Here is a 22363-nt window from a genome sequence, read left to right as displayed (position 1 = left end):
GCTCCATCCTCGTGTCCAGGCCACCTGGCCAGTGGCTTGGCACGAGCAACTCTAAGGCTGGTAACTATGATAACAACCTTACAGAACCTGTGTGTGTATAAATAAATGTGTAAATAAATATGAAATTGAATGGAATGTTATAGTTGTAACTGACTGCTTACTATGATTCTTTCTGTATTCACAATAAACGTGGCATTTTTTCTTATCCCCTTGTATAAGATCCTGCTAGTTTTTATTTGATTGGTATAACATTTTGGTGGAGAATTGCGAAAGAGGGACTATTGGCATATGTCTTGGTTATTGTAAATTGGTATAATATTTTCCCCTATCCACATCTCTGGTACTAGGGTTCCAGGGAAAGGGCAGGCAGGCACCAAGCCACTAGACTGGTCCATCCCATCCAAAGATTCTCTCTGCAAAAGAAAAATTCCCAGATAGCTGGTTAAGATGGCTTCCTAGCTGTTAGCAATACAGAGCTAGGGTTGCCAAGCCTCCAGAATTGTCCTGGAGTCTCCAGGAATTAAAGATTATGTCATGTGATGAAACCTCCAGAAATTCATCCTACCACAATTGGCGACCCTATACAGAGGAGCCAGAATAGTGGGTCAAAATCTGGACCATAACGCTTTGGGTGCTACTACTCTGAAATAGTTATATTGTATAAAAACATAAGAATGGCCCTACTGGGTCAGACCAAAGGTCCATCTGGCCCAATATCGTGTCTTCCAACAGTGGCCAGTGCCAGGTGACCAAAAGGGAATGAACAGAACAGGTAATCATCAAGTGATCCATCCCCTGTCGCTCATTCCCAGCTTCTGGCAAACAGAGGCTAGGGACACCATCTCTACCCATTCTGGCTAATAGCCATTGATGGACCTATCCTCCATGAATTTATCTAGTTCTTTTTTGAACCCTGTTATGGTCTTGGCCTTCACAACAGCCTCTGGCAAGGAGTTCCACAGGTTGACTGTGCGTTGTGTGAAGAAATACTTCCTTTTATTTGTTTTAAATCTGCTGTCTATTAATTTTATTTTATGACCCCTAGTTCTTGTGTTATGAGACGTAGTAAACAACACTTCCTTATCTACTTTCTCTATACCAGTCATGATTTTATAGACCTCAGTCATATCTCCCCTTACCCATCTGTTTAGAAGAATTGAAGAACTGAAAGTGGGGACAATAACTTAATGCAAAGAGCCTGCATCTCCACTGCCTTGCTTATGCCGTCATTTAAACCTATACACAATGAGCATACAGAAGGTGAATAGAGAATTCTGGTTTATTAGTGTTTTTACACCCACTTTGCACAGTTGTCAGTAACTACACAAAGTGTAAGGCAAGAAAACATGTTTAACGTCCTATTTATTTTCTACCATTTGTGCTTTGTTCACCTTTTTGCACTTATCTCACACGATGGAATTTAGTCAGTTTCACTTGTGTTTATAGTCAGTTTCACTTTCGGGATGCTGCAGCCTTTGGCTTGCAAGCATTGCTGGGAAGTGTCTGTTTGTTTGTTTGTTTGTTTTAAATATAGCTACTCCTGCCTGAATTTGTTTAAAATACAAATATTGTGAAGAGATTTCTGTTGGTTTTAGGTTTTATAAAAGCTTGTTTATCCAAAATAAAAATGTTGGGGCCAAATTTGAATTGACAGTATTTAAAGGTTGTATTTGTATTGCTCTAGCTCAATATACACATAACAGCACACAACACAACTCTCCTTCAGAGCTGCCTGAGACAGACAATTTAAGTGAAGGAATGACATTTTTTAAAAAGCACGTTTATTGGAACATGCTGCAAAAATCTTTACTTGCAAGAGTGTGAGGTGTTATACACTGCCTTAAAGCAGTCAAAGGAACTGGGTGCCAAGATATTATTTACCATGCATGGGTCCTATTTTTACATACACACACACAAGATAAAGGGTATGAGTCTGAGCTCATTTACGCCAGTGTAAATCAAGAGAGTAACTCTACTGAAATAATTAGAACCGTGCCAGTGTCAAACTGGTGTGAGGGCAGAATCAGACCCCACTGAGTTAGTTTACAATCTACATGAGATGAGATCTGAAAATTCCAGCGTTTTTCTGGTCAGGGTGGACATTAAAGATCCCATGGCCCAAGTGATAGGAAAAGGGGCGTTACCAGAAAACCCCTCCTTTGTCTTTCCTGTGAATGCGCCACCCTCCACCCCAGAGGTGACTGCATGGGTGTGGTTGGATTATGATGTGTATTATGGAAGTGTCTAGGGGGCCCCATTGTGCTAGGCGCTGTACAGAAACCTACTGGAGGTCCCTGCCCTGACGAGTTTACAATCCAAACAGAGAGACAGACAGAGGGTGGGAAGGGAAACAAAGATATAAGTGCTCTGGGCTCATTCAGGATGGAAGATGCTTGTAACCACATTGATCCCAGGGGGCCCAGCCAGGGGTGGGGGTGTTAGTTTATTTTGGTTTGTATTTTCTGCTGGATTTTTTTTTGAAGGGGGTATTTAAACCCTCCCCCTGCCCACCCTCCCTTCTCATTTACCCCTCCCAAACTTTCCACCTGCCCCTTCCACCTGCTGTCTTCCCTCACTTTTCCTCAGGCTGCTCCTCCCTCTTCCCCCCCCTTCATCCCCCTCAGTCTCTGCCCCATCCCCCCGCCCCGCGCCTTTATTCTCCCCTTCCCCCGACCCCTCCCCCCTCTTGGCGCCTTTTCCTTCCCGCCACGTCTTTAGTCTCCCCGTCCTCTTCTGACGGGAGGGGGAGGATGGGCCCCGCGGCTGATTGGCTGCGACCGCGTTTGTGGGCGGGGCGGCACCGTGCTGAAGCCCCGCCCCCGGCTGTCCCCGGCTCCGCCCCTGCCCCGGCTCCCTCCCTCCCTTACTACTGGCGGCTGGAGCTAGGGGAGCCGGCGCCACACGGGAGCCCGGCACCGAGCGGAGCAGCCTCGTCGGCTCTGCTCCCATTCGCGTCCCCCCCCTTCCCCTCGGCCTCCGCCCCTCCCGCACCAGCCCGGACTCCAGCCCCTTGGTTCCGACCCGGCGGGGCTGCGAGCCGAGCCACTGGCGCCCGGTTCGGTTCGGGCGGTCCCGGTCCCGGCCCTGGAGCAAGGGGACGGGGCGGGGATGCTGCTCTCCAAGATCAACTCGCTGGCCCACCTGTGCTCCGGGTCCGGCGGGGAGCTGCACCCGGCCAAGCTACAGCCAGGTGAGGCCCGGTTCGGTTCGGATCGACAGCAGGGGGTGGCTCCGGAGCGGGGTGCCCTGGAGCGGTCCGGGTTCGGTTCGGGAGGAGCCCTGTCCTGCTGGGCATTGGGGAGGTTCGGTTCGAGAGGGGTAGGTTCAGAGAGGAGTCTGGTTCGGTTCGGGGGAAGGATGTGGGTCTGGTCCGGTTTGGGGGGTTCGGTCTGAGGAGAGCTGGGGGGTCTGATCCAGTTTGGTCTGGGGAGGGATGTGAGGCTGGTTCAGTTCGGGGAGGGAAGTCGTTCTGAGGAGGGATGTGGGGTTGCTGTGGTTTGGAGGGTTGGCCGGGTCTTTTGAGGACACAGCTGGTTCTGATCCCGGTGTCTGTGCCTCTCTGCCTGCAGGGAAGGACAAGGAGCCCCTGGAGAAGCTGTACCAGGTGGGCCCACTGCTGGGCAGTGGTGGCTTTGGTTCTGTCTACTCGGGCACCCGCCTGTCGGACGGCGCCCCGGTGAGTAGAGCCTGGACAGTGACCCCCACCCCTGCAGTCCGCTCCCCATGCACGCTGCTCTATAGATCTCCACCTTTGCGTTCCTTACCCAGTTACATCTCCTTTGCTTTGCCCTGGCATAACCACCATCTTGCATCCCTTCCATTGGTCCCTTGTTTGCCTCCCCTCTTTCTGGGGTTGCCTGACCTGATTCTGATTGTCTGTCTGGTTCTGTTTGTGTTCTAGGTAGCCATCAAGCACGTGGCCCGGGACCGGATTTCTGACTGGGGAGAGCTGGTAAGTGTCTAGGGCAGGAATATCTGCTGTGGCTCTGCATTGCATGGTCATGGCTCTGTAGTTAAGGTTGCAGCCGGTGTCGTAGGTAGCTCTTGACTTTGTGGGTCGATTTGCCTGCCTCTGATGGAGATCTCCTTTCTCTGTCTGTGCAGCCTGGCGGGAGCAGAGTGCCCATGGAGATCCTGCTCCTGAAGAAAGTGGGCTCAGGCTTCCGCGGGGTCATTCGGCTCTTGGACTGGTTTGAGAGACCGGACAGCTTTGTCTTGGTTTTGGAGCGACCGGATCCTGTGCAGGACCTGTTCGACTTCATCACGGAGCGGGGTGCTCTCCCTGAGGAGCTGGCCCGCAGCTTTTTCCGCCAGGTTCTGGAGGCGGTTCGGCACTGTCATAGCTGTGGGGTATTGCACCGGGATATCAAGGACGAGAACATCCTGATTGATCTGAACAGCGGGGAACTGAAACTGATAGATTTTGGGTCTGGGGCATTACTCAAGGACACAGTGTACACTGATTTTGATGGTGAGTGTCTATTTCCATCCCCTTCTATTTTATCTGCGTAGGGAGGGAAGCCAGGGAAATTCCTCTCTGAAATGGGTTGTTCCCTGCCTGTAAACGTTCAGTAACTTCCCAGCCAGGGAATGTTTTGTTCCCTCCTCCCCCTGCCATTGTCATTTGCTAAATATACTGTTGTATGATCTGCAGCTTTGATACCGTTGGGGTTTTCCTCCCTGCCTTGTATCCAAAAAGCATTTCACAAATGTGTTTGCCCTTTTGTTGGATGTTAACCGCAGGCACTGGTGGTAGCTGCCCATGTCACACAGGGTGCAGCGGGGGGGGGGGGGGGGGGGCACATGGCAGAAATTGGATGTGAACTCACAAGCATCAATCTTTGGAGTCCCTGTTAGCAACGAGAGGAGAAAGTTGGACTCTGGTTCCAATGGTTTGGTTTTCTCTAGGTCCATCATATTTGTAGCATTTCAGCAGGGATCTGGCTGGTATTCCACCCTCCTGGGGTGGTGCAAACAGGATCTGCCTCACCTCATAGATGGGGAAAGATTGAGTTAAACCTGTCTGCAGCCGTGGCTGCTTAGATGCTGGATCCTAACCTAATCTAGCAGCTAGAATGCAGGGGGAGGGGATGTCCCGTCCCCCCCAAGGATAAAGAAGAGGGCTCTTGTACAGTTTCTTTCTGTGAGGATGGATGGACATCCAGTGTGGGGAGTGGATCAAGAGGAGAAGCTGCTGTCTCCGCCATCTCGCTAAATTATTCATTTCATTGGAAAGTTGTGTGTTGTCACGGGATGAATGTTGTGAAATAGGATCTGCGGGAGATCTGCTTACAGCTGGCTCCCTTTCCTCTGCTGCCCAAAGGCACCTGAGTCAAATCTTTGGGGAGGGGGGAGCTCCAGACCCAGGGAGGAGTGTTTGACCTTGGAGCAGGGGTGCAGGGATCTGCGTGGGGGACAAATAACCTTGTGCTGCTGGCGGCAGGCATTCTTTCTGACCGGGAAAGGCATATTCAGGGTAGGGCCGTTGAGTTTCAAAAAAAAAAAAAAATCACTGTTTGTTGTTGAGGGTTTGTTTTGCTTCTGCCGGGCTGCATTTTTTGTTTTTAATTTAACGGTTGATGACAAGGGACGGGTTTGCACCTTCTCTTCTGCAGAACTTCCTAAGCTACTGGTGCCCCCTGGTGGCACATCAGGTTATTTTTTACAACCCAAAGTTTGTAAACAACAGTCACGTGGCCAGGAACCAGACTGAGCTCTGACCTCAGTCTCCTCTTCCTGCCAGAAGGGAAGAGATCAAATACAACAAAGGCAAAGGGCGTAAGCATCTGCAGAGGCCAGAAGCAGGGTGGAATCTGAGTTCCAAGCATAATTATCACACGCCCAATTGTACTAACTCCCTTGATGTTGTACAACAAACCTTTGTCCATAGTTTTGGAGTAGGCTGGCTTTATACCTGGCTGACTCAACAGTAGTCAGTGCCAAAAAAGGAATAAACTCTTCAAGGTATCTGCCCTTCTTTAGGTTAAGCAAGGAAACCCTTTTATGTAGAAAGGACTATAAGGTTGTCAGGGTTCCTTGTAGTGCAATAGACAAGGCCTCAGCCCCTCCCCATGGGGCTGCACTGGGTCACCATGGACTGAAGCATCTGCAAGCTGCCTCTCTCTTTACCTCAGTGAGAAATGGTTACATTGACAGCGATAAAGTCAGGATAACAGTGGCCTTAAGAAACCTGTTACTTATTGTGGCCTGTATTGCAGCTGGAAAGCATGTTTATTTGCACTCCATTTGGTTCTGTTTCACTTGTAGTCTATGCCCTAGCGCAACACTGCAATTGGTAAAACTACTGGGGGTTTAAATCCCAATCAAACTGGGCTGAAAGTTAAACAATATTAAGATATTGCAACCTAAATTTTGGGCTGAAGTTCCTAACTTGGTCTCTTAAAAAGCACCCTGATAACACCTGAAAAAAATAATTAATAACTGGTTGCTCTGATTTCCTCTGTTTAGAGTAAAAGATGAAATATTTCTGCTAACCATGATCCTCTAATCTTCTCTACAGGGACCAGAGTGTACAGCCCCCCGGAATGGATCCGCTATCACCGGTATCACGGCAGGTCAGCAGCAGTCTGGTCTCTGGGGGTCCTGCTGTATGACATGGTCTGCGGGGATATCCCCTTTGAACATGATGAAGAGATTGTTAGGGGCCAGGTCTACTTCCGACAGAGGGTCTCTCCAGGTGAGCACTCTACTTTGTTGTGTTAGAGTTGGGCAAACAACTGCTTAGCCTGAATGGCACACTGACAAAGCGATAATATGATGCCATAGAAGTGCATTACCATCATTTCATGCAACCAGTGAGACGTGCAAGGCATGATTCTGTGATCTAGTGGTCCCTTCTTGTCTTAAACTCAATGAGATGTTTAATGCTATTGAATCCCAGCAAAGTGCTGGGGACCCTGCTGTCTTCTCTGCCTTAGACAGCTGCTTCAGAGCTCACTGTGGTAGTTCACTTCAGCACTTCACTCTCCTGCCACTTGCTGGGGTCTTTAATGTGGCTACTGCAGCTGGCTGCTGAAGCAGTCTTACAGAAAGTGGAAATGACAAAATATATTGAACCAACCGAGTAGCTCTCAGGTTTAATCATCTCACTGGGAAGGGAAAGTTGATTTTTGCTATTAGCCTGGGTATGAGTGGCAGGGGAGGATGGGCTGCTCATGGACTTGCATTGCAAATTTGCTCCTTTGTGTATTTTCGGAGTCTCCTTCCAAAGATGGGAGCTGGTTCACCCACGTACTAGGGTGAGGGGGGTAACTCAGAAACCACACCTAGCCACAGCCATGGTAATCTGTCCTGTGAAGCAAGAAAGGCAGATCCCAAAGCAGACTTGCAGATGCTAAAATAGGGAGGCTTGTAGGCTTCACAGACATTACCCAGCAGTGCAGTCTCACTAACTGCTTGTTTTCTCTCCCCAGAGTGCCAGCACCTCATTAAATGGTGTCTGGCCTTGAGGCCCTCTGACAGACCATCCTTTGAAGATCTTCTAAATCATTCTTGGATGCAAGACGTCCTCTTGCCACAGAAAACAGCAGAGATCCACCTGCACAGTCTAATTCAGGAGTCTGGCAAATAGCAGCTCCTCTCATCCATTGGGTGTAAAAGAGAAAACTCTCACCAGTGACTGTCTGCCTGTTACATGGGAACATTCATATCTCATTCCAGAGCTCAGCTAACTGGAGAATCTTCTGAGAGGCTGGAGGTTACCATCCATCCCAGGTGGACTGGTCTTGAACTCGTTAGGTCCTGCCTTACTTGATGTCTTGCCAGTAGACTTTTTTGATGTCTTATGGGCACATCCATGAGTGTCCCTGACCTGCTGAGTCCTGGAATATGAACTGAGCGAGGACCAGAGAATTAGCAAGAACGGTTCGCTTGGGGAAACTGGCTGTGGAGGGGGAGGGAAGGTACTGATTTGAATAGCTGTCTTATTCACTGTGTCACCGTGTTCTGAGTGCCTTCAGTTGCGATCTGGGCTGTGCTGGGGGAAATACTTGAATCTTCCTACACCTCTGCTTCTCCAAGATTCACCTGGGTTTATTTTATATTCCCCTTTTTAAGGAACAGGTCAGAAGCAGCCACGGGTGAAACCAATGCACCCTGGCTAGTTGTTTCCGAGGTATGCTGTTAGTGAGAACTTTCCTTCCTCAGCTCTTTGCTTTGAGCCTCAGAAGCCAGAGCGTCCTCACAGATGCACAAACAATGCAACCCAATAGAGCTGTAAATGTGTACAGAATTATACAGGAGCGAAGCTTGGTGTACAGAGGATTGTAGTTTATAATGGTAACGTTTTTACCTTTTTATTTTTAACTTATTTTCAGGGGTTTGGGTTATTTTTTGTTTGTTTTTAAGGAAAATGTCCTAACCTGTAGGATAACTTATTTATTTATTTATGAATCATGTGGGTTCAGGGCCCATGCCTGGCTTCCATAGCTGCTGATCTGGTTTCCAGTTGGGGTCCCCCCTCCCCCGACTGCACTCCCTTCTTAGAATGCTCTGTTAATGTCTCACCACTGTGTGGAGTGGCCGACCGCTTCCCAGCTGTCTGTAAATAGTTCCGGCTGCCGGTGTTCCTCTTCCACGCGTGTGTTCAGTTGCTTTAAAGGCATTTCCACGGGTATTTGTCTGGGCTTGGGGGGACGTCATGTCCGCATGTGTATATAGCACTGGTTTTGCCGAGCTGTCGGGAAGGTACCCTGGACTCCAACACTGTCAAGCCTGTATATGTAATCAGTGTGTAGTCTGCTGCTTTTGTTAATAGTTAATATTGTACAGGGGAATTCAGAAATCCTATTTTTTTTATACATGCGGTTTTAAATAAAAATGAATCACTTGATTTAACCTGAGACCTCTTCTCTTTCGGGTGGAGTAAAACTGCCAGTTTCACAGGGCAGAGAAGCGGTGCTGTCGAAACTCGGGACCCTTCATAACATGACCCGAACGCCCAGAGCACCACTAAAGCGCGCGATTCTCAGAGCAGGAGATGAGTAAGCTACAGCCTGCACTACAGCTAGAGATAGCAGCCCAAACCACAAAGCTTGCATTCACATGTCCTCAAAGCTGTGTCACTCACATACAGCGTTTTGGTTCAGCCCGTTAAAGGCATCAGCTGTTAGTGTTGGAGCTGAACTTGTGCATTGTCCATGTCCAGTGTCCTGGTTCTGGCCATCTCTGGCAGCCCTCTTCACTGAACTGTGAGATCAAAGGTGTATGGCTGAGGCACGAAGTATCTCCATACTGTTTCCATTCATGCCTAGTGGTGTGTGAATAAAGCAGGTAAACATCAGCGCTATATTGATGATGCAGTATGTTACCCATGCACGTAGTACATTGAATGTTGACCATCAATGTCGGGGCACAGTGTGTTTCAGTAACACAGATCCTGTGTGGCAGGCTCTGGAGGCAGTAATGCTTCACATCCGTGAAGGGATTGTTAAAAGTTGCCTATTAGGGACGTCTGATTCGTTAAGTACTATCACCATCGGCAGCCAGGCTGTGACTGGCCCAGAGCCACGGGGGCTGTTGGCGTACAGGTTAGGAGAACTCGGTCATTTTCACACTCTTCAGCACAAACACGCTGGGCTTCCCCTCATTAAACTAAAGCGCCCACATGTTGCACGCAACTGCTGTTAGATTCAGTGCTGCACAAGTTACTGTTCATACTGAGAGGCAAACTTTAAAACTCTGCTTTACCCTGGTGGAGCCAGGATCTATTCTTTAACTGTTACGTTTCAGGGTGTCTGCCTGCGGGTTGAATGAAACAGCGTGCTTCACCTGGCTGTAATATTCATGGCGTTGTCTAAAACCTAGGCTGTTGGTTCAAGTGTGGGGCTGTGTAATGTTAAGAGATGGAGCAGTGACTGCAAGCATTGTTTGCACAGTGCATTTCTTTTTAAAACCCTGTTGGTTGTAGCCTCCCAGGGAAATATTTTACCCTCTCGGTGCACTACCTATTTGCTGCTGCTAATCTCCAGCAAGGTGCCTGCCACCAAGTGAGCGCTGGAGTTGCCTAGAGACTTCTAGGTATGGGTCTGGAGTACTAGCATGAGCAGCAGGATATAGGAGTTCTATTCCTGCGCCGCAACTTCCTTGCTGTGTGCCCTGGGCCAAGTCATTTGCTGCTGTGTGCCTCAGTTTCCCCATCCATAAAGAGCCCCTCTATACAGCCCTTGCAGGTCCCTTTGAGGAAAGGCGTTAGTGAGTTAATTTTCCTTTGTAGGTGGGCTGAACAAGAAAGCTCAGCTCCACGTCTTCAAAGGCTGGGGGCTACTCAGCTCTGTGGTTTTCGTTCAACCGCAGGCTCTTGTGCTAGACCAAAACAAACTTTATAGCTCCTTATTTCGAGAAAGTCCATCTCACACGTTTATAGCACCAAATGAGTTACGCAGCGAGTGAAATTTAGCCGGGCGCAGTTACGGTATCACAGCAAACTGCTCCCCACTGAGTGCAGGCTCTCCCTCCTTCCCGTAAACACTGCTCAACTGCTACTCCACTTCTTAGAAACCTCACCACAGAAAGGCCAAGTAAGATCAGAGTGTCAAGCCCCGCAGGGACCGATGCAGTGATAGTCACTATGCTTCCTGCTGCAGCTTATGTCTATTTCCCGGCCAGGCCAGCTCAGTAGGAGGGAAATGCTGTCAGGGAGACATGACATCCAAATGGCACAAAGTACCAAGGAGAGCACACAGCCTAATACGGTCATTTGTCAGGTAGGCATAACTCTCACTGAGGCTGGGAGTTAAATCCATCTAAGATTCTGGTTCAGAAAAACATTTAAACATGTGCTGAAGCCCTGGGAAGTCAATGGCACCTAAATGGGTATGTTTACACTGCAGCTGGGAGCACCCTAGAAAATAGCAGTGTGGATGTCTTGGTACTGGTGGAGGCTAGCGTTAGCCACACGATCTTAGACCCCGGGGGTAGAATAGGCTTGAGCTTAGGTGGCTAGCTGGAGCCTCTGCCAGCACCAGGTAAAAATTCCAAAGTCCTGCCCCAGCATGCACTGGGCTGGATTTTCTGGAAGCCGGTCTCTTCTTCAGTTTTCCCAAAATCTTGGCATCTAGGTGGGGAACGTCCCCAACACAGTGTCAAGAGCCCTGATGGGCAACAGAGATGCAACAAAACCTATTGGCACTATTCTCCACTTCGGCAGCACCGGAGGTTCCTGTGCTTTATTAGATAGGTTATTCCGCAAAGCAAGGTGCACCCGCAGTCTGGGCTTGCACCTGTGTTCGCTAACCTCACTCTGCCTGGCTATTGCCCACGATGTGCAATTGCGCTGCTAAGCTCCAGTTCCTACACTGTCCCACAGGAGGTGCTGCTCAAAAGCGAGTGCTTCCTGGGAAGTGATGTAAATAGCTTTGTGGCAGCCTACGTCCTATATAGAGGAGCTGCTGTAGTTACGTCAGTAGTGTGGTGCTGTATTTGTTTACTTCTACATGGCAACCATGCAATGATTTAGTTAGGCTGGATGCCAAAGATATGCGGCATGGTCTACTTGAATGCATCCTCTCAGCAGCATCTGCTACAGGGCTCTTACGATACCCTGATCATAACTTACAGCTGTCCCAAGCACCTAAATCCCTTTTGAAAATGAGAGCTAGGCTCTTAAATCAGTTAGGTGTTTCAACTCTGAGCACCGCAATGCCTAAATATCTTTCAAAATCTGGCCTTATGTCAGGCTTTTCATCCCTCGAGCTTCAAGTGCCTTACATATATACTATACAACAATATCTTTCTCTCCATTTTACGGATGAGAAAACTGAGGTAGGGGGAGATGACATGACTTGCTCAAGGTCATTTGGTGACTCGGTAGCAGAACTGTGGATAGACCCAGTTCTGCTGACTCCCATGCCCTGTGGCTTCCTGATGCAAAATAAAAGCCAGGGGTGTGATGTTATTGACATAAACTGGGACCATATAGATCATTGTTGCAACCAAGGTCCTGTAGTGGCACCCAAATCTTGTATAAAGGGGGTCAAATGGGGTGTCTAAGACAAGGTTATGGTTTAGTGGTTATGATTATGCTGTCTATATGTGTGTATCAGTTTTGTAGTTGAAGTTATGAATATTGGCTCTATACTGTCTGTATGGCAAACTTATGCTATGCTTCTGGGTGACATCCCAGACAAGCTGGGATTAGCTCTGCCTAGCCTGCTTGATGGCCCATTAAGGACCATCAGCTATACAATGGACCCATTGAGAGAAGGCAAATATGCCTTCAGATTCAGCAAAGTATGCAGGAACTGGCCCATGTGACTCCAGACTCCATTTTGCTGTAATTTTCCACAGTAAGAACAAAGAGGTGTTCTTACACCTGGAAAAGACTATATAAGGCTGATGCCTCATCTCCATTTTGTCTTCAATCCTGCTTCTTATCTCTGGAGGGACTTTGCTACAACTGAAGCTCTGAACAAAGGACTGATGTCCCATCCCAGCTGGGGATGTTCCAGAGACTTGATTTGAACCTGCAGTTTATTCTATCGCTGCTGCAAACCTGAACCAAGAACTTTGCCATTACTGTATGTAATTGATTCCATTTAACCAGTTCTAACTCTCATCTCTATCTTTTTCCTTTTATGAATAAACCTTTAGATTTTAGATTCTAAAGGATTGGCAACAGCGTGATTTGTGGGAAAGATCTGATTTGTATATTGACCTGGATCTGGGGCTTGGTCCTATGGGATCAGGAGAACCTTTTTTCTTTTTCTGGGGTATTGGTTTTCATAACCATTTGTCCCCATAACGAGTGGCACTGGTGGTGATACTGGGAAACTGGAGTGTCTAAGGGAATTGCTTGTGAGACTTGTGGTTAGCCAATGGGGTGAGACCAAAGTCCTCTTAGTCTGGCTGGTTTGGTTTGCCTTAGAGGTGGAAAAACCCCAGCCTTAGGCTGTGACTGCCCTGTTTGAGCAATTTGTCCTGAATTGGCACTCTCAGTTGGGTCCCGCCAGAACCGCATCGTCACAAGGGGAAAAACCTAAAACACAAATATAAATCATGGGCTTTTGGGGTATTTATTCAGGACTTGAACTCAGAGCCTGGAAAATGCAGCAACAGCAAGAGAAACACTGAATTATACAACAGAGGAAGGAGATTACATAGGTAATGGTCTCTCATCTCCATCAGTAGGAAACACGTGAAAATGGGGCCCAACGTACTGCTCCAATACCTCCCCTCACACGCCTTTCCTAGCAGTGGAGCGCAACCTAAACCTGGGCGGTTCTGACACGTTCCTAGAGCTCCGCCTTATCCTGAGCGACAGCCTTTCTTGCTCTTTGCTTTCAATAACCATCAGGGCATATGTGACAACGAAGGAGAGCCAGAAACAATCCATGGGGATCCTGATGGCCAGCCCAAACCACTCCAGGGGGCTGAGGGAAAACCAGGCTTCTTTGGAGACCTGGTAAGCCAGGGCCACGATGAGGCAGTTAGCCAGGTCATAGAAGGTGATCCATGCAACATAGCCGAACATGCCCATGTAGAGCCGCTTCTGGACTGAGTAGATGAGGAAGACACACACCGGGTAGGTCATGACAGTCAGCGTGATGGCTGTATAGTAGCAATACGGTAGCATCTTTCCCACTTCGGTTAAGTTGAAGGGCTTGATTTGTGCCATGTCCGTCATTGCTCGTTCCAAGTGGCCAACCTCAAAGATCAGGTAGATGCTGGTCACTAGGATCATGTAGACAGCAGCTACAGTGGCCCCGGCCTTGGGGGTCATGCCACAGAACCCCGCCGGGCACAAGATGATTGTCATGTTTTCTCCACAGGCAACGTCGCTGGCCAAGGAAACCGAAGGAGCGTCGCAGAGTAGAAAGGCAGAAAGGCAAGCTAGGAGAGACGTTGGCGGGGCTTGTGTTAGGGATTAAGTGCAGTGAACTCAAGCCTGTGCTGGAAAAGAAAAGGATCAGGTTAAAACATCGTGGGGCGGGGGTGGGAGGGGAGGGTCATCATGTGGAATGCCTAAGGAGGAGAGTTGATCAGTGTGCACACACACACTCTGTAACCCCATCTCTCTCTCTCTCTCTCACACACACACACACACACACACACACACTCTGTAACCCCATCTCTCTCTCAGACACACACACAGACACCCACTCTGTAACCCCATCTCGCACTCACGCACATACATGCACACACACTGTAGCCCCATCGCTTTCTCTCTCTCTCTCTCACACACATACACACACACACACACACACACTGTAACCCCATCTCGCACTCACGCACATACATGCACACACACTGTAGCCCCATCGCTTTCTTTCTCTCTCTCTCACACACATACACACACACACACACACACTGTAACCCTATCTCACCAAGATTCCTGCTAAACCAAAACTTGGTTCTGTCCCCCATGATCCTATGTGCTCTTCACCACGGTCCACCTCCCCCAACACTCGAGTGCAGAGAAGGGCTCCCAGCCCCCTTAATCAATGACAGGCCATGCTCCAGAGCTTCTGAATTGAGAGACCTGCCAGCTTTAAAGGGGAGGCCACCCGAGTCCCCTTTTAGAAACAGTGAAGGGGACAGGTGGTTGATTGCTCGAGTTCCCGTGGAACTGATTTTAATGGTGGTGAGATTAAATTTAATTGTGTTTACCGAATAATTAATGACATTAGGGTGCCTAAACCCTTGGATCAGCCTCCTTATTATTTTAATCTCAATAACATAGAGTCTAGCAGTCTCACAGCTGTTGGCGTCCTCAGTGCGACCTGGTGGATAGAGCACTTAGGAGATTTGGGTTCTATTTCCACCTCTACCACTGACCTGCTGGGTGATCTTGGGCAAGTCACGTCCCTCTCTGTGCCTCAGTTTCCCCACCTGTAAAATGGGGATAATGATACTGTGCTTTGTCAAGCACTTGGAGAACTACAGATGAAAAGAGCTAGATTAGAGTGAGGTCTTTATTATTATTTCATTAAAATCACCAAATATATGTTGAATCAATTATTTGCTGCAATGTAACCACTCAGCTCTAGATTGCAAGCCCCTTGAGCCAGCTCTGTACTGACACAGAACTTTATTTTTTTTAAAAGCATTGCAAAATAAAATAAAAGAAAAGGTGCAATGCCAAGCCTGCAGGCTGACTCCTCAGGGGGGCTGAGCGCCCACAGCTCTCCTGGAAATCCACAGACCACGTTTTCCAAAGAGCTCAGGGCCAGATTCACAAGAGCCTAACAGGGCCTGCAATCTGGACCAGGTTGACCAAGTTAGCTTAGTGCTCAGCAGCTCCCATTGTGGTGCTCTGGCCAGATTTCTAGGCTATGAATGCCAGCAATTCCCACTGAACTCAAAGGGCCAAAGCCTGGAGCTTTAGTCAAGCAAACTCCCATCAGTGTCAAGAGAAGTTTGTTTGAATGGGGACATCTGGAAGTAGCCCTTTATATTTCATCTCCATTTTTCATGTCCACCAACAGGAGGCATTTCCAGCCTCTCAAAGGTTAGACTCAGTGAGCAGGTCAGGGCTAACTTCCCTCCTTCTGAGAGAGAAAAGGGAGGAGACCTGGTGGATGGATCGGCTGCGATATCTTTGCACCGTCTGGAAGTGATGCCTAGCTACAATGCCACTGACCTAATGGCTGAGAGACCGTGTGCTCTTCCCCTTGGGACCCTGCTTTGCTAAAGGAATAACTCCTCCAACTCCTCAGCTCACCAGGAACCTATAAAGCAAAGGGAACATAGGAATTGCCAGATGGAATCAAAACCAAGGTCCATCTAGTCCAGGAGCCTTTCTCCAACAGTGGCCAGTGCCAGATGCTTCAGAGGAAGATGCAAACAAACAAACAAAAACCAGAAGGTAGCAGTGGGCTAATCTAACAGTTAGAAACTATGGCCAAACAGAAGGCACCTGGCCCAGATATTGGCAGAAACCAAACTATCCACCTGCCTAGAGCCAGCAAAAGGTGGCTGCTTCCCCCTGCTGGAGACCAGCACCTAGGACAAGGGCCTGGGAGAGGACTTGTCTCCATGGCCAAGAAATCAGTAGTGCTTCCTTGGTCTGTTTGGGCAATGAAGAGATTTCTGACCCCACATCGGGCAGGGATGCATTACTGCCAGCCCTAGATCCTACACTTTAGAATGGGGCGTGACTCTGTTTGGCTTCCTCCCTTAAAAGAATCCAAAAGTTATGCACCTGCTCAAGTGTTTTCAGGATCAGGGCCTTAGATTGTAGGTTCATTAGGGCAAGAACGGCAGTATTGTCAACTCCCATCATTTTATTGTGATATTTGGTGTTTTTCTTAAAGCCCCAGCTCCTGGAGGCAAGTGATTTGGTGAGAATGTCAACTTCTGTTTAAAAAAACCCACATTTCTAGCCCTCATGGTTGTGGAGAAAATCCAGAAAACATTACCCAAGTGCCCCCGAAAGGAAAGACAAAGAGCCCATGTTTATTAATTTAAAAAAAACAACATGATTTTTAAGCCAATCTCATAATTGTTGGGGCCTGACCCCTGATTTCTGAACACTTGAGGCTGGGCATGCTAGAACTTTCTATGTGTTCTGTGCAGCACATCATACCATAACAAACAATCCAGATTTAAAATAACCTGAAAGCATGAAAAAATTCAGATGATTTTTTTTAAAAATCGCAGTTACTCTGTACCACTGCGTATGTTTCCAGCTGGGAGAGTGGAACTAGCCTAGTCAGTTTCACTTTCTGCCTCTGTGCCTTAACCGGAAGCTGCAAGGTTTGGGTGGCCAATCCTGCAGAGGAATTGTTAACAGCCACATACAAGTGGCTTTCATTGCAACTTTAAAAAAGAATTTCTATCCAAGTCAGGTTTGATCAATTCCCATTCTCCCCTCTCTACCCTTTAAAAAATAAATACATTTGGGGGCCATCCTAGGTTGGTGTATGTGGATTCCAAAGAGACCCAAATAAATGGAAATCTATTAATTAATTTGTGTTATTGCAACCCTTCTGCCAAAGAGCGCCGTCCCCTGTGATCTCCAGACCACAGGGTACATTATGAGAGCGCCTACAGGCCCCAACCCAGATCAGGGTTGTGTGAGTCTGTGTGTGTGGACTCTATTATTATTTGTGTTGTGTATGTGAGGCTCAGGGCCCCATTATGCTAGGTGCTGTACATATATATGCACAATAGACAATCCCTCCCCTAGAGAGCTGACAATCTCATAGACTTTAAGGTCAGAAGGGACCATTATGATCATCTAGTCTGACCTCCCGCATGATGCAGGCCACAAAAGCTGACCCTCCCACTCCTGGAATAATTCTCTCCCTTGACTCAGCTGTTGAAGTCCCCAAATCATGATTTGAAGACTTCAAGTTGCAGAGAATCCTCCAGCAAGCGACCCCTGCCCCATGCTGCGGAGGAAGGCAAAAAACCTCCAGGGCCTCTGCCAATCTACCCTGGAGGAAAATTCCTTCCCGACCCCAAATATGGCGATCAGCAGAACCCCGAGCATGCGGGCAAGATTCTCCAGCCAGACCCTCATTGACCATTGTTACCAATTACCAGCGATGGCACGTTATTGACCTATTGACTAAAATCACAATATCCCATCAAACCATCCCCTCCATAAACTTATCAAGCTTAATCTTAAAGCCAGAGAGGTCTTTCGCCCCCACTGTTTCCCTGGGAAGGTTGTTCCAGAACTTCACCCCTCTGATGGTTAGAAACCTTCGTCTAATTTCAAGCCTAAACTTCCCGACGGCCAGTTCTCAATACCCTTCTCAATAGATGGGGCAGCAAAGAGTGGGAGAGAGGAAAGGTACAATTAGCCCCAGGTGACCCGTGAGGAACTGAGGCCCAGACAAACTTGCCCAAAGTCGCTGTTTGACAAGGGCTGTTATTCACCCCACGGAGCCTTTTAGGGGGCTGCTATCACATAGGGTTACCATATTTCAACAATCAAAAAAGAGGACACGGGGTGCCGCCCTAGCCCCGCCCCAGACCCGCCCCCTCCCACTTCCCACCCCCCTCAGAATCCCCCTACCTCTCCCCCCCACACCCTAACTGCCCCCAGGACCCCACCCCCTATCTAAGTCTCCCTGCTCCCTGTCCCCTGACTGCCCCAACCGCGCTCTACACCCCCTTCTCCTGACAGCCCCCCCCAGAACCTCCGACCAATCTAACCCCCCCGTTCCCTGTCCCTTGCCTGCCCCAACCGCTCTCTACACCCCCTTCTCCTGACAGCCCCCCCAGAACCTCCGACCAATCTAACCCCCCCTGTTCCCTGTCCCTTGCCTGCCCCAACCGCTCTCTACACCCCCTTCTCCTGACAGCCCCCCCAGAACCTCCGACCAATCTAACCCCCCCCGTTCCCTGTCCCTTGCCTGCCCCCCCCTACCAGGCCGAGGGAGAGCTGCGGGCTCCACGTGCAGCCAAACAATTAAGGCGCTGCTCTGCGGGGGAGGAGGGGGATGGGGAGGGACTCTGGCTGCTAGAGGCCCCAGTGGCTGCGAGCGGCTTTCAATCAGGCACAGCCGTCCAATCAGCCGCGCCGCACTCTGCATGAGGGGAAGGGGGAAATTCCGGACATTTCTACCTTATTAGAAATCCCCCCCCGGACGGCCATTTAAAGCTAAAAAAGACGGACATGTCCGGGGAAACCCGGACGGATGGTAACCCTACTATCACAGGAGAGATGAGCTCCTTGAAGCACCGACACCACTCCGGCACTGATCCAACAGAAGACGGCCTGATAACGCTTTGTTCCAGCCCAGTCAACGGCTTCCTGAGGCATTCATGGACAACATAAGTACCAGTGCATCTGAGAATGTTGCGCTAGACAGCTTCCCAGTAGGAGGCATCAGAGGATGACAGTGTGGAGAGGTTAATATGTGGGAACTCTACTGGCAGGAAGTGCTTGATGAGAGAGGCCAGTACATGTCGGGGGGAAGGGGGTGAATAAAGCCTCAGTGTTACACGGTCTTGGCTCTCTCTCATTTTATGCTGGAGCCCTCAGCAGTAAACAGCCTTTGGAACTGTGTTTGTACAGCGCCTAGCACAGGGGGGCCCTGCTCCCTGGGTGCACCCCCGCCCACAGTACCAATAATAACTAATAATCATGAGCGGACGTGCGCTCACTCGCACCTGCGCTCCCTTAGCTCCCGGACCATGTCTCGTCAGCTTCATCTCAGAATCCTTCTCAATGCAAACCCTGGGCCAGCGTGAGCCCGGAGTAACTCTTGACTTCGCTGGCGTCGTGCTGTGCCGGAGCCTTCTCGCCTTACATAGCGTGTAGGCCAGAGCCCCTCTTCACTTGGAGGTTTATACCGGCGGCACTGAAAGCACAATCAGGCCTAGCATACCCGTACGTGCCACACTGGGTGAGCAGCACCAGTTCCCCTAAATACTCCTCCGTTGGCCCTTACAAACCCCACCCCGAGCCGTAAATACCTGACCCCAATGGGAGCTCCCTAACCGCTCGCACGCTTTTTATTCCGTCCCATCACTCCCTACCATGGTTACCCCCAGAACCAGTATTACCATAAACTTTGTAGTATTCCCTCCCCGCTCTGTGCTTACTAGTGACAGACCTGGGCTGGAGACGAACGCCCTCATGGTTCTGTGAGGCTTTCGAGCTGAGGGCTGGAGTCATCTCTAGGACTTCTGGTTCTTTTAATGGGGGCTTCCTCCTGTCCCTCTTGCTCTGCTTCGGCCCGTGGCCAGCTTCCTCCCATCCTACTCTGTCAATGAGACTCAGCTGTGGAGGGCCTGATGGGGGGATTTCGTCTCAATAGGGCCTTGCCTTCTCCACTGAGGCTGCTGACCAGGCGGCCTGAGTCGCTGCTGGTTGTGGTGCTTGTGTGAGGTGAATACCTGGCTGCTGGGAGTTGGGCTGAGTCCCACCAAACTCATGTCACACAGGAATGGGGAGCTGGCCTCAGACAGCTGGATCCTGGTTCCCTTTGCTGATTGGTGCCTTTCCTCAGCTTGCTGACTATTTATTGAGTGAATACCCAGTCCCCTCAGGCAGCAGGTGGCATTTCATCCCCTCCCTCGGTCTGTGTATTGCCCTATATTTGTCCTGCTTGGCTCATGCCTTCCTCTATGTGCGTCATTGGCACATGCGAGCGGGACTCCATAGCTATCATTTTAGAGTGACATTCGCCCGAGGCCTTGGCACTACTTAAGTCCTCAAAATAGGCCTTAAGGGCAGGACTTTCCGACACGTTTGCACACTGGGGACTGGGCACTGCTGAAATCTGACCCTTACTTAGGTGCCTGAGTGAGCTTATTGGAAAACCATGTCCCAGTTGCAGGTGCTGAGTCCTTGACTATCTGTCCCTGCGTTCATTTGTCGGTCTAGCCCCATGTGGGCCCTCTGCCTGGGGTGCATTTCACCTTTCATGGGAAAACCAGGATTTGGGCAGAATAAAACCTTAAAGTCAAACTTTTCCTCTCCTGCCCCACTGCGAGATGGCAAGTAAGGAGTTAAAACCTGGGCACCACCTTCCTTTGGGGGGCAGTAATTGGGATGCTGGCTTAGCCCATCAGGGAGGAGGGGAATGTCTTGTAACTAGGCCTGATTTCATCTGAGTCATTCCCAAACAATTTCCCCAAGGAACAAAGCCTGTGGGGCCAATCTGTGAAGAAGCCAGAGGTAAAATTCCCAGGGAGAGGGAATTTTCTCTATCTCCCTATCCTGAGGCCTGGATGGAACAGATGGATTGCGAAGGACCCAATCCAGTGACCACTGACATGGAAAGGAATCTTTCCACAGACTTCAGTGGGAGTTGGGGCAGACTCTGAGCACTTAGACCAGATTTTCAAGCATGTCCACAGATTCAGGGTGGCTCAGTTCCCCGGGCCACAGTAAGTAGGCCTGATTTGCAGAGATGCTGAGCATTCACGGCCCCCATTGGCTTCTGTTGCACTTATAGGCGCTTCATGCTTCTGAAAATCAGGCACCAAGGTGTCCCAAAACTGGAGGTGCCCCAAGTCGGTCGCCGCTTTAGAAAACATTGACCTTTGGACTCGCTGTGCCAGAGTTTCCCCCTCTGCAAACCAGGACTAGTGATATTGATCTGACCTCCCGCTGATTGTGAAGTTGTGAGGTTTAGTGCATTCATGGTTTGCAAAGGGCTATGAGCACCTCTGCTACCGGAGCAAAGCTGTGTTGTCTCTCGGTGACATGATTTGTGTTACGGTGCATTGTGAGTTTGCTAACCAGATGGAAGAGAAAGCTGAGCTCCAGCTGCAAAAGCTGGTTGCAGATTTTGATCAACCTAATCTTTGGAGGCGGGATGTGTTTTGATCTTAAGTCTTTTCCAGCCCATTATAAAGAGAGGGGCCATTTATGAAAGTGAGATGCCGACTGCCAGATGTTGGGGTTTTGGAGGCGGGGGGCAGTGACTCAGGCTGATCTCTATGTAAGACATCACGATGATGATTGCTGCTAGTGCCTGTGAGCCCCGTCACGAATCAGGACCTGTCCCATTAGGAATGAGGCACGTTAGAAATAAGGCACGCATTTGTTACAATGCGGGTGATTAACCATTGGTACAAACGGCCAAGGGACGGGGTGGATTTTCCATCTCTTGATGTTGTCCAATCAGGCCTGGGTGCCTTCTGGAAGACATGCTTTAGCCAAACACAAGTTATTGGACTCAGTACAAGAGTAACTGCAATTCTCTGGGCAGTGATTCCCAACTAGGGATCTGCAGCCCCCTGGGTAGCCGTGAGCAGGTTTCAAGGGGATCTGCCCCAGGTGGTGGGACTCGGGGGAGGGAGCGCTACATCCGCCCTTTTACTCACCTCAGCGGGCCACCCAGCCTGTGGGTCAGCACCAGCAACGCGTTTCACACCAAGTAAGTAAAACAAAAATAATATTCCGTTTTTTTATTTTTGTACCTCTGTGGCACAGGTGGGCCGAGGAGTTTTTATAGCATGTTGTGGGGGCCTCAGAAAGAAAAAAGTTGCGAACTCATGATATAGAGGAGGTCAGACTAGGTCAGGGGTTCTCAAACTGGGGGTCGGGACCCCTCAGGAGGTCGCGAGGTTATTACATGGGGGGTCGCGAGCTGTCAGCCTCCATCCCAAACCCTGCTTCGCCTCCAGCATTTAGAATGGTGTTAAATATATATAAAAAGTGTTTTTAATTTATAAGGGGGGTCACACTCAGAGACTTGCTATCTGAAAGGGGTCACCGGTACAAAAGTTTGAGAACCACTGGACTGGGTAATCTAATGGTCCCCTCTGACTTTAAAGGCTATGGAAGTATGAAACTCTGAACCTTTCTGTTCTAATAGAACTCAAGAGACAGCACGCGTGCTCCCCACTTTGCCCCTGCCTTGGAGGGGCTGATCTCGCTGCAGCTGGGAGCTACAAAATTAACTTTCAACTTTCACTTGGCTTTAAGTTCCTTCCC

General features: G+C 49.4%; 2 protein-coding genes across 3 annotated transcripts; one reads left to right on the top strand and one right to left on the bottom strand.

The window, feature by feature from the left end:
- Window positions 1-3108: 3108 nt before the first annotated feature.
- PIM1 (Pim-1 proto-oncogene, serine/threonine kinase) lies at window positions 3109-8851 on the top strand. Of its 2 annotated transcripts, none has more exons than XM_065402976.1 (6): window positions 3109-3188; window positions 3562-3676; window positions 3902-3952; window positions 4105-4471; window positions 6521-6697; window positions 7434-8851. In XM_065402976.1, the coding sequence occupies exons 1-6, from the start codon at window positions 3109-3111 to the stop codon at window positions 7589-7591; spliced, it is 948 nt and encodes a 315-aa protein (XP_065259048.1). In that variant the 3' UTR covers window positions 7592-8851. The 2 variants fall into 2 exon arrangements, with proteins under 2 accessions (XP_065259048.1, XP_065259049.1); XM_065402977.1 differs by having other exon boundaries at window positions 3109-3190; window positions 3570-3676.
- A 4341-nt stretch (window positions 8852-13192) lies between these two features.
- TMEM217 (transmembrane protein 217) lies at window positions 13193-13774 on the bottom strand. Its single transcript, XM_065404321.1, has one exon. The coding sequence runs from the start codon at window positions 13772-13774 to the stop codon at window positions 13193-13195; it is 582 nt and encodes a 193-aa protein (XP_065260393.1).
- Between the last annotated feature and the right edge of the window lie 8589 nt (window positions 13775-22363).

The sequence above is a fragment of the Emys orbicularis genome, chromosome 4 (assembly GCF_028017835.1).
Source record: "Emys orbicularis isolate rEmyOrb1 chromosome 4, rEmyOrb1.hap1, whole genome shotgun sequence".
Classification (NCBI taxonomy): domain Eukaryota; kingdom Metazoa; phylum Chordata; order Testudines; family Emydidae; genus Emys; species Emys orbicularis.
This window is presented reverse-complemented; position numbering and strand designations above follow the sequence as displayed.